Source organism: Acanthochromis polyacanthus, chromosome 6 (genome assembly GCF_021347895.1).
Source record: "Acanthochromis polyacanthus isolate Apoly-LR-REF ecotype Palm Island chromosome 6, KAUST_Apoly_ChrSc, whole genome shotgun sequence".
In the NCBI taxonomy this organism is placed as follows: Eukaryota; Metazoa; Chordata; class Actinopteri; family Pomacentridae; genus Acanthochromis; species Acanthochromis polyacanthus.
The window spans coordinates 26,764,866-26,780,528 of NC_067118.1; the positions used below are offsets into that span (position 1 = coordinate 26,764,866).

At 39.3% G+C, this 15,663-nt stretch overlaps 1 protein-coding gene across 1 annotated transcript; it reads right to left on the reverse strand.

Annotated features, from left to right (window-relative positions):
* Nucleotides 1–2,588: 2,588 nt before the first annotated feature.
* LOC110959484 (transmembrane protein 198-like) lies at nucleotides 2,589–10,759 on the reverse strand. The gene is made up of 5 exons (XM_022206364.2): nucleotides 10,530–10,759; nucleotides 8,913–9,225; nucleotides 5,521–6,096; nucleotides 3,805–3,932; nucleotides 2,589–3,704 (listed from the first exon to the last, which is right to left on the reverse strand). The coding sequence occupies exons 2-5, from the start codon at nucleotides 9,064–9,066 to the stop codon at nucleotides 3,555–3,557; spliced, it is 1,008 nt and encodes a 335-aa protein (XP_022062056.1). The 5' UTR covers nucleotides 9,067–9,225; nucleotides 10,530–10,759; the 3' UTR covers nucleotides 2,589–3,554.
* Between the last annotated feature and the right edge of the window lie 4,904 nt (nucleotides 10,760–15,663).

Sequence of the window (15,663 nt, forward strand, 5' to 3'; positions counted from 1 at the left end):
ACTCAGCTCGCTTGGAACCCCAGGCCAAGTAGGTACTTGTACTAAAATAGTACCAGGTACTACGTCCTAATGGAAAACCTCACAAACCGAGTTGAGCCGAGCTGAGCTGCGTAGGTGCTAATGGGAAAGCGCCATTAGAGTATGTACTGCAGCTGGCCTTACAAAGTAGTGCTGCATGCAGTATCCCACACCTGGGACACACTACTTTGTCATAAGTTTGCTACTAGAATGAGACGCTACAACTATTTCACTGTGCCGAGGATTGTAGGTCAGGATGACCAAAAAAAACAAAACACTGCGGTAAAGTGAGAGTGGCTGTAGAACATCTATGTATTTTGGGAAGCTGCATTTGGTATGCAATGTACTAGAACAGATTAAATCTATTTTTGTCATAAGATATATTACATGGATTTCACCTGAGCAGGTGTCTTAGTTGGTCAGAGCAGGTGAAAAAACCTGTGTGGTTTCACATGTAGGGCCTTAATAAACAAAGCTTAATCATAGCGGATTCAGGGAATATTTGGATTTGTTGGGTTTAACATTTATATTTTTTGTATTGTCAAAACTGTAGCTCTAAATGTGTCAGATTAATCTCCATAATTCATAAAGCTGCAGTGTCTTAGCCTGTAACTTTTGACTACTGGTCAAAAGTTTTAAAACACCTAATTTGTTTTCTTTTTTATTGGAAATTATGCATGTTAATGTATCACAGTACTCTGAAATGAAAGCATAGAACAAATTAACAAATGAAGTAGAAAAAAATCTATTTAGAAACCACAAACACACACTTTAGAACGTAACAGTATTCTAAACTTCTGACTCATCAAAGTTGCCACCTTTGGCACTCATGGCTTTCTATCCACAATGGAAATCAAATATTCTTCAGAAAATTCTTCCCAACTCTGTTGCAGAAGTTTCCATAAATGTGTGGCACTTGTAGGTTGCTTTGATTTCACTCTTCTGTCCAGTTCATCCTGAACCAGCTCCAAGGGGTTTAAATCTGGAGACTGTGCTGCTCCATGTTTTCAAGCTTACCATCTTGTTTTTTTTTTCTAAAGTAGGTCTGACGTGGCTTGGACTTATGTTTTGGGTCATTATCTTGCTGTAGGATGAACCCCTTACCACCTCGGAACAAACCAGAGGGTTCTGAATGGCATTACTGAATGCTGTGGTAGATGTTTAGGTTCAGGGTACCTCTCACTCTGTACAAGTCACTGACCCTGGATCCAACAAAACAGCCGAACATCATCACACTTCCTCCTCCATGTTTGACAGTTGAAGTCACACACTGAGGAACCATTCTTTCTTCGACTAGACAGTGTACAAAAATCCTGCATGATGAACCAAAGATTTCATATTTTGATTCATCAGTCCATAAGACCTTCTTCCAGTCTTCAGTCATCCATTGGTGGTGTTTCATGGCCCTGTCAAGACTCTTTTTCTTATTCTGACATCTTAGCAATGGCTTTTCTAGACCTGTCAAACCTGCAACTCCAAATCTTCTCTTTACAGTTGAAACTGAGACTTCTTACTACGACCTCTATAAATCTGTGCTTGAAGCTGCTGTCCTGTGAGTCTCCTATCACGCAAGCTGTTGACTCTCAGAAACTTATCTTCTGATTTTGTTGTGGTTTTGGGTCTTCCAGAGCTCTTCTTGTTCCTCCAGTTTCTCAGTGGCTTTTGATGATGAAGAAAACTGTACTCACTGACACCTTGACTTTCTTTCCAATTTCTCTGTAGGAAGTGTTATGATAGTCTGTCTCTCTTCTACTGTTAATTGCCTTTTCCTCTCCATTTTTATAGCAACACACTACTTTCTGCAGAACAATACTATTCAAATAATGCTCTGGAGGGTATGGTGCCATGGTGTGTTCCAACACTACTTTAATGCAGACAGAGGGGTTGTAAGTAATCAAGTAAAGTTGGGACACCTGTAGGCTTTGGTAGCATCAACTTTCAAGGTCTCATCAAACACCATTGCTGCAGAACAGTTTTAAGTTGTTAACCCATTTCTTGTTCCCTGAAAAAGGCCTTTTTAAAATTCTGAATGTACATAATTTTTCAGGTTTGGTTAACCTTACCTTTTTTTAACCTCTGGCAGTTCACCATTTACCTTTGTACCATTTCAAGCTATTCATTGCGTAGTGTATATTTGATCATTTAAGTTGTGTAATTTATAATGTCAGAGGGTCTTAGCTACATCATTTAATTAGTCATGTTAATCTTTATAATTAATAATATTGTTGGGGCTCAGCCTTCATATGTATTATATTCAGGTAAAGTAGTATTTTATGTAATTTTTGTAGGGTATTGATCCCTAATATTTAAAATATTTAGATCAAAATCACACCATAAACAACTCTACTGTGTTTCAACAGCCTTATTTAAATCTGTCAGGCTAAATCATAACACCAATCATACTCTGTTTTACTGGAAAGCCCTTTGGCTGTTGTCTTAAATGTGCTGTATAAGAAACAGTGACGTGACTTCAAAGGATAACGTCACTTTAGCTGTCGGCCTCACACATACAAACAAACTGACAGATGAATGCGTTGGCTGACCTGACGCAGAGTGATTAGATCAGCTGGCAAGTTTCCCTAATGCACTTAGTTTAATGACAGTTCCAGACAACTCATTTCTGTTTGCTTACACGGAGACTTGGAAACATACATTTGAAATCATTCATGTAAAAATTACAGTTTTGGAAAAGTGAAGGAAGCTTTTTGTCCTGATAAATGCTGGGTTAAGTAAACTGGAGTCATCCTTTCAAGCATGTTTATGTCTTAAATATGAGACTAACTTATAAAAAATAAGTAGTACAGTTATCCTCTTGCAAGTTTAAGCTGAATTCATGAACAAGTAAAACTGCTGTCCAGATCAGTACATTTGGTCTGCTGTGACCAGTGACTGGATAATGTTAGCTGAGGACCTTCACTGACTTTATGACTCCTCTCTGCTTTTGCTGATGTTACACAATGAGTTTGGCATTTACCACGACCCCATTACTGACACTTTACGTCACCCTTTAATGAACATTAACATGAGAAAATACTCCAAACACTGCAGACTATGAAGCTGTACTGCTGCAGTCAAACCAAGATTTTATTGTTTTGTTGTCCGGAATTACAGATTTCTGCTGTGTAGTTTTATTTTTATTGCATATTCTTGTATGACTGTGTTGTTTATAACGGTAATACTTTAAATTCACACAAATCTAGAACTATTTTGGATTTATGTGAGAGTCTCCAGAATGATATACACGTTTTTGAAGGGTAAAAGGTTTTTATGCTTGTGTGAAACAAAGCAGCTCATATATAAAACATAAACTGTCTGTGAGATAAATTGTTCAAAGGACGTGGCGATCATGATCCTGATGACTGTGGATGTTGCATTAACTCGTCGTGTCGTCATTCAGAGGATGAACTGGGAGCGTCTCAGATCACACCGTGTGCATGTTGATGATCATCTGGCAGAAGTGGAGATGGACGGAATATTTAATTATCAGGATCTTGCAGTGGGTTCCTCAGATATGAGCAGTTTACAGTCATGTTTGTTCAGACTGCAAAGACGGGGGAGGCAGCGGTCAGAGGCACCATGGAGCCGGTCTCGTAGTCAAAGTCTATGAGAGTGTGTGTGATGGTGCTGACGCTGCTGGTGGAGGAGCCTGTTCCCATCTGACGCTCTTGAAGGCTCTGTAGGTAACTCTGGAGGGCAAACAGGAGGAAGACTGTTATACTATACTGCATTCAGTGTCAAGTGCAGAGAAATAAAACTGACTGCAGGATGTTAATCTGAACCACTGACCGGTGCCAGGACGTCTCCAGCGTAACGCTTCAGCAGTGGAGGTCTGCGCTGACGGTGTGGTTGAGGTCTTCCCCTGAACTCCCTGTGTTTGTGCTTCTTGCAATGTTTGTGGTGTTTTTTAGGTGCAGCTGGAAAACATCCAAAAAGGAAAAAAATAAGTAAATGATGAATGTTCAGCCTCACACAGAGCAGCAGCTCAGCTTCTTACTGGTGTTAAGTGACAACATCACATTACCTCAACCGTGGCCTCACTCCACTGGTGACACAATCAAATAAGTTTTTAAAAAAGTTATTAACTGTAATTTTTAAAAAACAACTTAATGTTATTTTACAAGTTTGCCCTGTTTCGCTAAATTACAGATAGCTGCGAGTAAAATTATGTGTTAATTTACATGTTAAGCAATACAAATCAACTAAAGATGCCATATTTTAAAGATATTTGCCATTATTTGAAAAGAAAAATCTGTATATTAATTATTTAAAAATGGTTGTAAAAAATCCTTAAACTGCTAACAGATTTTTCCATTTTGTTAAATTACAGATAATATCTACTAAATATCTAGAAAAATGCATTAATTTACATGCTAACTGTAGAAAATGGCTACACTATAAAAATGTGTGTTTTTTTTAAAGTTTGTACTGCTATTTTCCAAATTTAGCCTGTTTTGCTAAATTACAGATAGTTACCAGTAAAATCATGAGAACTGTTAATTTCCATGTTCATCATTAAAAAACAAAAAGGACAATTACCGTAAATAACATCCACATTAAAAAAAATTTAATTTTTAACAAATAGTTATCGCTATTTTACAATATGTGACATGTATCTAAATTATCTAAAAATAATATTATTTTACAGACATTTGCTATTAATTTCAGCTTTTTCACAGTTTTAATCATATTAGTTTTCTACTGTTTTTTTAAAGTGTTTTTGTACCCTTACTGACAGTTTTTTTACAGTGTACCTGTTCATTGTAGAATTAGTTGTAAGGTTTTATTGATCCCATTTAAAGCTTGTAATAGTCTCATTTACAACTATATAGCAGAAATGCTGACCCCCATATCAGTCTTTGATCCTCAGGTGGGTCTTTCTGACTATCCCAAAATTTGAGGCTTGAATCAAAACCTTTTCATACTTCAGCTTTAAAATGATCTGCCTGAGTAAATGAGTAAATAAGGCTACAGAAGCAGTGTTTTCTATTAAATCACTTGTTAAAACGTATTTTTGTGGATTCACTTTTAATGTGATATATTCGCTTTTACCCTGTTTTTTTTTTATTACTTTTTATGGTTTAATTCTTTCATTCTTTTTCCTTTATTGTGTAATGGCATTTTTGGTGCATTACTGTTTTATTTGTATCAACAAGTGCTTATTCTTTTAATTTATATGTACTGAAATTCTGTATTTTGCATTTTTGACTTACTGTAAGTTTTCTTTAATTTTTAGGTCCATTTCTGCACTTTTTCATTCTTGACCTGACTGACCTTTTGTTGTATTTTATGTCACTAAGCATTTTTTTAAAGTTATTTTTTGATAGGCAGTCAAGGAAGAAGGGGGAAGAGTGAGGGGAAGGCATGCAGTAAAGGGCCGTGAGCTGGAATCGAACCCAGGCCGCTGCGTACATGGGTCGCACACTCAACTGGTTGAACTATCTGGCCACCTGTTATCGCTTTTAACAGAAATGCATCAGCGAGTGCAGACTGAGCTAAACTCACCGTCTTTGTGTGAGACTCCTTTAGCAGTAAACCACCACTGCAACAGCACACCGACAAGGCTCAGGACGGGACAGATCCCACTGATGGCCCAGTTAAACCAGCAGAGCGGTCGTGGAGCAACTTCACAAAACATGTCGTACACCTGATCGGGCAGCATGAACGTCCCCACCAGGTAGTCCACACACAGCATCACCGTGGTCGCCCCGAACACCGAGGTGTAGATGATGCTGAAGAGTTTCTGCCACTGCAGCGTGAAGACAGCAGTGGTGATGCTGGCAGCCAGAACGACACCGAGAGGCACCCAGACCGGAGTAAGGCTGTGAAACTGTGCAATGATCACCAGGATGGAGAGGGACAGCAGGCTGCCCAGCTGGAGGCCGCTGAGGAGGAGGCCCATAGTGGACACCAGCATGGTCATCAGCCCACACAGCACCCCGACACCCAGACCGATGCCCGCCTTCGTCTCCATCCCCAGCTGGACGTTCAGCACAGGCTCCTTGTGGTACAACAGGAGCACAGCTGCTGAGCCAAGCAAGAAGCCTGAGAAGAACATGACCATCCTGAAGCAGCGGTATCCTGGGAAGAAGAGTTAAAACAGGCTTAGATGCAGCTTCAACATGCATGCAAAGAAATCCAAAACTACAGTGTCTTCTAAGTGCTTTGTGTGGATGTTTTAGTGAAACCAAAGAGCTGAATTCCTACATTCTAACACAAAATACTGTCCTCATGTAGGACAAAAAAAATGAAAAGAAAAAGGAAGAAAAACAGTTTCTACTTCATTACCGTGGAACTGTTGCAATGTATTGGATGTGTGTTAATGTTTTATACTTTTCAATATCACATTAATATTATAAATAACTTTACTTCAGGTAATAATTAATTTTCAGGGACTTCTGCACAAACTGAACACTTTCTTTCAGACTACTTTACAGCAGCATTACGTTGAGTGTTTTAAAATGATACAGAGATGTGATGTTTGTGAGGATTCTAGGGCAAAGTCGGAATGTGAAACTTGATGAAAGTCATTTTAAATTGCTGTAAACTGACAACATACTTTATGTAGTCGTGACCATATATGTAACAAGAACATGAAACTCATAAAGTCTGTGTTCTGACTTACAGTAGATCCTACTTTGTGTTTGAATGACGCATTGTGTAAACGACACACATTAATAACAGATTCTGAAGGCCTCCATGTAAAAGCTAAAGCTATTTCCCTGGTTTCTTCCCTTGAGACTTCAACAATAAGAGCTGATTGGATGACTGAAGGGTCCACATCGTATTCATATCCAGCTCTTGCAGGGGGAGACTGCAGCAGCTGCTCTCTTTCATTGATACTTTTTACGCCAGATGTCTGTGTGCACGGTCACGTTCAGGTACATCACCATTAACTACAGACAGAAGCAGGTTTACTGGATTTATTTTGTGATTCTGGCAAGACTGAGGATGAAGTACTGCTCATGATGTAACATCTTAAGGGCAACATTATTTAGTAAAATATAATTAACTTCGAATGAGTTCTTGTAGATTAATTATTGGAAGAAACTTGAGCTGTGTTTCAGGAAGGGACTGTTTTTGTGTGGCTGATGGGAGAAAGAGTGCTACAATATACCAGTAATAACAGCAACTGTGATATTTATTGTGATATCTGATGTTGCGGTTGATGATTTGTCTTTTGCTGGTTGAAGATGTTATTAGCCTTTGTTATTGTCTTTAGATTTTTTTTATCTTTATTCTACTTTTTGTTGTGTCTTGTTCTTTCCTGTGATTCATTCTTGTCTAGCTGCTGTAATGTGTGAATTTCCTCAGTGAAGGAGCAAGTATATCTTATCTTGAAATATTGATATGTTAATAATAAATGTATGGTAATATCTGGTTGATACTCCAACATAGAGAACAGTTATAGATAGACTGTCTGTACACCTCCTTACACTTTTATTATGGGTGAAATTCATTTACCCAAAAGGTGACAAAACATGCAAAAAACAAAGTTATAGCTGAATTTGACCGATGGCCATTATTTGTATTCAAATTTGCAACAGATATCCTGATAAAATTGTTATCATGACTGTTTTTTTTTAACCGTGCAGTGAAAATGGCATGTTGCCCCAGATGGGAGACAAAGCTCTTTGTTTGTACTGTTGCTCTTGTAATGTTTCACCACAGTAAATGGTTATTCTGGTGTCTTGTGAGTCCATGTGGGTTGTGCACTTGTATGTGCAAGACACAATAACTAACCTCAGAAACCCCAAATTACATAAGAAAACACAACTCCAACAACACTCTCATCGTCTACACCACTGAAGTTGCTATTTTGCTTCAAATGATTAATTATTTACATTCGTGTAATTCCTAGCAGGCGACGCTGACGCTCAGTCTGGGAGAGTTACTGGGAACGCAGACTTTGGCAGCATGTGTGTTTGCATAATGTCACATGTTTTAAGGAGCAGGTCCACAGTACATAACACTTCTAATCACACTCATAGTTTGTGTTTATTGAGTTTGTCTCCAGATATTTTCTCTGTGAGAGCAGAGACTGGAATAATATTGCTTTTTATTCTGCAATTATATTTCTTTTTTCCCTCTTTTTTTTACAATACAGCATATTTCTCAACAAGTCACCAGCCCTGCTTACACTGATCAGCCACAACATTAAAAACCACTGACTGTGGAAGGCAATAATGTTGATCATCTCATTACAATGAAACGTTCTGCTGCAGGGAAACTTTAGGTCCTGGATTCATGTGGATGTTACTTATAGACACATAAACATTACTGATAAAAAATATAGTTTATACACTATAAAAGCTGCTCAGGAGGGTCTCAAGGAACACGACAAAGAGCCCAAGGTGTTGACCTAGCCTTTAAATTCCCCAAATATGAAACTGATGAGATGCACCAGAATGAGCCTGATCCACAGAGACCTCGCTTCACAACCCACTAGACCCATATTAGCTACTTCCAGCATCCCAGTGCCAGACACCACAGAAGTTTGGTGTCCATGATCTGATAGATCAGAGCTATTTTGGGGGATCTACACAATAATCCATTTTGATGTTGGCACGATTAATCAAAAGTTGTTCATAAAAGTAAAAAAATCACTGCCAGACATTCGTTGTCAGGAGCTTTCAGATTCACCATCAGTGAGATGTCATTCAGTGCAACAGGTGGCACCACCTCATACATGCTGCCTTTATCAAATTCAGACACATGACGAATCCATCTGACTCCTCCAGCTTTGGGCTTATCCAGCCTAAACCCCTGGCAGCCTGCAGACACCTGCCACCTAGGGTTTAAGCTAACAGGTGAGCTAACGGCACAGTTAAAAACAGTGGGACTTTAAGAGACTTTAAGCATTCTTACATATGCAGTATATCATTATGAGCACATACCGAAGAAGCAGTAGATGAGGCCGAATGAAAGGCAAACAGAGCAGACAATAGATGGGATGACTTCATAGTTCATATTAATCTCCAGCGTGCATATGTCCACTTCAGTTAAGCCAGCTCCTGGCTCCTCAGTAACATACAGTGAAGTCATTGCCATCTTGGAGGATTATTACTTCTTTTTGCTGGGCAGCTGGTTTGGACGTGAAGCTGCTTTGCTCATTGAAGGGGTGAAACCGGAACGTCCCGCTTGTGTCATTCAGGGAAAGAGGAAGCTCCCGAACCCAGAACATGTACTAAACACTTTCCTGTTGTGCACCTGCAAAAAGAAAGGACTATTTTCAGCTTTAACAGCGAAAACAAACACATTCAGCTCTGTTTTGGCTGCTAACTAGAGAGTTATTACTCATTATCTCTTGGTTTTCCTGGGAAATACTCCTGTAACTATCTTACTTCCATTCAATCTGAGATGTCACCTTGCTTTCAAATGACATATTAGCCCTATTTAGGTGATTATATGAGAGGATGTGGCTCTTTGCCTTGTGTGGTTCCCTGTTCAGGAACCAGAGGAGGAAACTTGGGATCCCCTCTGAGTTTGTGTTTTGTTAAAGAACAGGATACAGATGAGGAAACGACCTGGTGACTCAGTGCCATCGGCCTGCAGATGTATTGTTCTGAGCATGTGGTTTGGTGCTTTGTTTACAGAACAAACAGCACAACAATAATACAAATTGGTAGAATACAAGTTCTCAGACTTTTTACTTAAGTTAAAGTAGCAATAACACAGTGTAGAAGTTCTGCATTCAAAACGTTATTCTGGTGAAAGTATTAGTATTAAAAAAAATTAAAATACCAAAAGTAAAATCATTTTGGAAGTCTGTAGACTAAATTGTAATGCAACACTGTAATGTTAATGAAGGTGGCAGTAATATTCACTAATAAAAGCCATCAAATAAATAGGGAGTTAAAACTTGTAATGGAACAGTTATAAATAAGAATATTTTTTTAAATTAAAACAAGTACTTCAAAATAGTCCAGATATTAAGATAAATGCATCTATTTACTTTCTACCACTTCACAAAAACTCTGCTCCTGAACTGTAATAAATCAATGCCAGCTATTACTTTTAACTGAAGTAGACTGAAAGTGTCCAACTGCATAAATGCACGGATCATGTTTACACGCTCCTCTTATCTTGGCTCATAGTACGACTGTCTGGCTTCAGCATGTATTACTGTAAAGACATTATAAGCTGTTCAGGCAGATCTCACGGTCAGCAAATGGAATTAGAGGAGCTTTAGCAGGTGAGCGATCCTCCTGTTAGCTCTGTCCTCTTGAAGAGGTGTGTCGAAACACAAAAAACACTTTCTAACAAGTAAATAGGCACAATTAAACAGAAAGAAATCAGATGTAGTAAATTGAATGTTACTAAAATGATTAATATCTACAGTTTTTTGAATGTTTTGTTTAATTCTGTCATAAAAGACTTCTGTAACTTCACTGCAGTAAGCGTCAGTAGGATTATCTACAATTTCTAAGAAAACACTTACACCTAACAGTGACCAATTTAAATTTTCAAGAGAAAGCATCCAATAAATAGTTATTAATATTTCTGTGGCCTACCTCGAGTGAAGCATTTCTTCCCAGATAAAACGTACATTTCAGAGAAAAACAAGTGTCTTCGATGGTAGTTTTCAGTCAGATTCCAGCAAACCCAACAGAGACGAGGACTCAGGAGTTTTGTCAGGAGTTTTTGTGTTTCCCTCTGTGGCTGTACCTCTCAGCTGTGGGTGAGACTCGGCGTCCGACGCTCTAAGTCCCTCATCTGTGCTTGTGAACAGCTGACGCCTGACTCTGAGAGAGAGACCATCTGCCCCCAGCGTCAGTGCGAGGCGGCTGCCAAGTCCAAGGCCAGGCCAGCTGAGTTCAACTCTCACTAGCCATGATCCTTTAGGAGCCCCAACTCTGTCAGTTCAGGACCTTATCTCAGAGGTGAAGTTCAGCCTGAGGTAAAAGGATGTAACTTTAGAAAATGTAACATAATCCCTCTCTTACTGGATGGCCTGTAAAAGGAATCATATTATGTATTTTTATCCGTCCTCATGGCTTGCCTTTAGCATTGGCAGGATGATTTATTGAATGGGTTGTAATTAAATTTTGAAAACATATTCCTGGTCCTAAAAGGTTAAATTGTACTAATCCCGTTCCTGATTAGGACTGAAATGCCCCTACAGCTAGTGGATGGATTATCACGACATTATGAACAGACAGTCATGTCCCCTTCAGGAAGATCTGTAATTTGGTGAGCTTCTGTTATCTCATATGTTTAAGACCAAAAAATGCTTGCATAACTAACGCCGTTCCCATCAGCCTCAACTGGACCTTGATGCAGATGCAGGTGATGCAGGTAGAAGGTGAACTGAGGAAACTGCAGGATAAGTACAGAGAAGCAGAAATGACAGTAGGGGTTAGACACCTTATATACATTATTTGCTTTTAACCTGTGTGTAGGCTGTAATGTAAGCTTAATGATTCACATACTTGTATACTTAATGCATATCTGTAGGATTTTAGTGTGTGTCCTCGCTGTGTTTCTGGATTCTTTTTGGACCCCCTCCTGTTCATTCTGTAAAGTTGTGAACAAAAGTGATGTATATCATGGCAATCTTGAGTTTCCATTCAGCCCTATTGCTCTTCATTTTTGTATGATAGGATCACTGAAAAAATTCACCTTTGCTACAAAAAACAGTAATGCATTTTGGTTCTTTAATAGATTTATTACTTATTTTGTTATCTTCTGGAAATATGACACATTCTGCTGGGTCAAAAATATACACATATTAAATTGAATGATCAGTTTTGGTGATGTAGACAGTTGTGTTAATCAAATTTTGTAAATGGCATGGCCTCTTAAGATCTTGTGAGTGATTAGAATTGACTGCTGACTCATTTAAGCCAGTATAATTAGGACTCACCTGATACACTCATTAGCCTCAGCCTCAAACACTACCATGGAAAAGAGTGATAATCTCAGCAAAGATCTGATAAAGCAAATCATTAATTTAAACAAACCAGAAAGGCCACTTGGAGCCATTTCAAAGTGGCTACAAATACCAAAAACATCTGTGTGAACCAGCGTTTGTAAGTTTGAAGTGGCACAGTCACTGCAACAATCAGGAAGGAAACACAAGTTATCACCTACTGCCGAGAGATAACTGGTTAGGATGATCACGAGTCAACCAATATCAACAAATATCCGGTCTGCAATGAATTCGAAGCTGCTAAAACACAGATGTCAGCGTCCACAGTAAAGTGTGGAGGAACCACTGTCTCCAGAAATGGCACCTTAAAGCTCGACTGAAGTTTGCTGCTGATCACATCGACAAAGAAATGTCTTTCTGGTAGTCTGTGGATGGTGTTTTTTGTGACAAAGGCTCATGCGCTCCAGTGACTCCATCATAAGAAATTAAGAGCCTTTTCAAGTGTATGAAAAATTTCGTTCACAACTTTACATTTCACCCCTGAGGTACATCATGCAAAGGTGTAGCACTGATTTCCCTTGTCCTGGATAACCCCCAGTTGCTTGCCCCATTAAAGACTTTTGCTACCTGTGCACACAGTCAGTGTGGTAAATTGACAGAAATATGTTTTGCACATGAGCACTGCTGCACTTGTAGTATCGTCACCACACAGAAAGACTGTCAGGATGCAAAATTTGGGCGTCGTGCAGATATTTACAGAGGAGATGAACTCGACTGGATAGTGAAATTTACATCACTTGGACTCGAGCAGATACTTGCATGCTTCTGATTGCAGAATGTGCAACACTGGCCTAAAACGACTTAGTTCAACCAAAGAGAATTAAAACCTCTTCTGGATAAGCTTTATCCTCAGTCAGGCCAATGTGCAAACACCTAAAAGACACTGTTACAATATGGTATAAAACTTCCTTAAAAGATACAAGGGGAAAGTTATGATTTGACTTATTGTTTAGGATTTATTTGTTAGCTGGCGAGTTCATTCACAGCACGGCAAAATAACCAATTACTTTCTCAAGGGATGGATAAGTGTGAAATCACCCCATTTAGCTTTGAGCAGAGCCATGCTAGCTGTTTCTCCTTGTTTGTTGTCTTTTTGCAAAACTACACTAACTGTCTGTTTCCTCCAAATTCATATTGACTCTACAGATATGAGGGCAATCAGTCTTGTCTTCTAACTCAAAGAAGAAATCTAAATGTAGAAACATGCTGGGGAAGTCGGCGCATTTGCACCAACAGGGTTTCACACGAGGGGGAGGAGTGGGCTTGTTGTGTGTCGCTCCTGCTTTCATTTAGCAAAATTAAATGATATTTCATTTCATCAACTCCCCCGGGAGAAGAGGGGGGACACCAAATTCAGACAAGCTGTTAAGTCGGATAATCCTTTATTTTTCCAAGACAGTCTCACGCAGTTTAACTTTCAGCTTTATTACACACGCTGAGATTAAATTGAACATTAACACTCAATCAAGAGGGATGTGCTCTGGGCAGTTTACAGTACAGCAATAGATGAGGCAGTTAAATAAAAGCTTTATTTATAGGCGCCACGCTGACATAAAACTACGTCTCCTGCTACTGTGTATGAGCAGAGTCCTACAGCGGAGCATGAAAAGGCCTCGCGTCTTGACAGCGCCGGAGTTATGACACAAACACAAAAACACCAAATGTCAGGGGGGAGGGAGCAGATTAATAATGACAGCGGTGATCGTCGTATAACTGCAGGGACACCGAGCTGCGCTGAGGTTGACACAGGCAGTGAAATGGAGCTGTCAGCCAGAATTAGGTTCCTCTTGTGAGAAGTGTAATAAAGACAGTAGCAGCCTGTAGTGCTTTCATCAGTCAACTGTGTCTTTCTACTGTCTTTCTACCAGATCAAAAGAACGGCACGTCTTTTAAAAGTTGAGACATCAGATAAAAACTGACAAAAGTGGTTTTGGAAAAAAGGTGGTGGGTTATTTCATTTATTTTTAGCCGTGCTGCTGTGGTGGTGCGGCTCCAGAGACGGCTTCGTCACTGTGTCCGTGGGTGTGTCCACTGGTTTGGTCCTCACTGAAGTATTTTTACAGATATTTATGATCTCCAGACACTGACTTCTACTGGCTTTAGTGATCCTCTGACTTCTCCTACTGAGGTTGGCATTTATGATTTTGAGGGAGATCGCCGTCAGAACACAGTCCAGATAATCATGTCACCTTCAGATGGGTTCAAAGGCTTTATTGCCATATGCAGCAATAATGCAGCAGTAAACAAGTTACTGAAAATCTTAGTTCACCACGTATCTTCCTAGTGCCATGATGAAAGTATGAACAAAATGCAATCATTTCACACATTCTTCACTCACATGACATACTGAGGTAACATGTATCCATCCATTATCTATACACTGCTTAATCCTCACAAAGGGGGGCTGCAGTCTATCCCAACTGACTTAGGGTGAAGGCAGTGAACTCCCTGGACAGGTCACCAGTCTATCGCAGGGCTACGCTTAGAGACAGACAACCAAGCACGCTTACAGTCACACCTACAGACAATTTAGAACCACCAATTAACCTCAGCATGTCTTTGGACTGTGGCAGGAAGCCTGACAGCCCAGAGAGAACCCATACTGCACAGGTAGAACATGCAAACTCTGCACAGAAAGAGCCCAAGCGCCCTAACCCGGACCGGGAATCTTCTAGCTGCGATGCAATGGTGATGGTTTTACACCGATAACAGTGTAAAAAATTTGCAATATTTATGGTGCAGAAATGTTTAGATCTGCTCATGAATACTGAGGTGGCCAATTCCGAATATACAAAGCGTAGTGCAAAGTCAAGGTTTATGGTGTAAATGCAAGATTACATAAAGTCCTTTGTTTGGTAATGTAGGGAGGGGGAATTTTTGCAACTTTTGCATCCTTTTAGATTTTTATTTTTGCTAATCATCTTGTCAAAATTTTCACTTTTAAACTGCACTTTGCATTTAGTGCCAAGAAGCAAGGCTGGTGAAAATGGTAAACCTTACAACTACTAGTATATGTTTCTTTGCAGTTGAGGTGGTTGCCTTTTCCTCATATTTCTGTATTTATTTGAATTTGGCTTCAAATTTGTGACTCATTCTCTGAATAAAAAAATAAAAAATCGACAAAGTGCAGATTTACATCTTTTTCATATGAACAAAGGGAAAATTGCTTCTCTTTCCCAACTCTGTATAAAATGCTACTCCGCTTTAGACACAGAATAGTAAATATTGAGTGGGTACAATACAGGAAAATCCTCCCCCCCTTAGACGTACAAAGTGTACATTTCTAACATGCTATTGATGGTGCTGCTGCTCCCTAAAATATAAAAGCGCAGGGTTAATCGATTCATGAAGACTCTGTGTGTGTGATTCTTTATGACATTTGTGACTGCAGTACAGAAAGTATTGATCAGGACCGACTGTTTCATGTTTCTAAATGAACTCTGATTGTCACCTGAATGGCTTGAAGACCCATTAAAAGGACGTTAGATTGATTCTATGAATTATGAGTGGGGAAAATGCTCTGGATAAAGACAGAATAATTTAAGTTTGACCGTTTAGATTCTCACTTTAAATGTCATTTCCGGCATCGTACTGCATGTGATCAGGTGAGTCTCTTCTAGTGTTAAGCAGATTCTGATGGCTTCATTTCTATTACAAATGTTATTTGTGTCCATCAGACAGCAACAATACAGTCACACTGCCATTATTTTGTTATT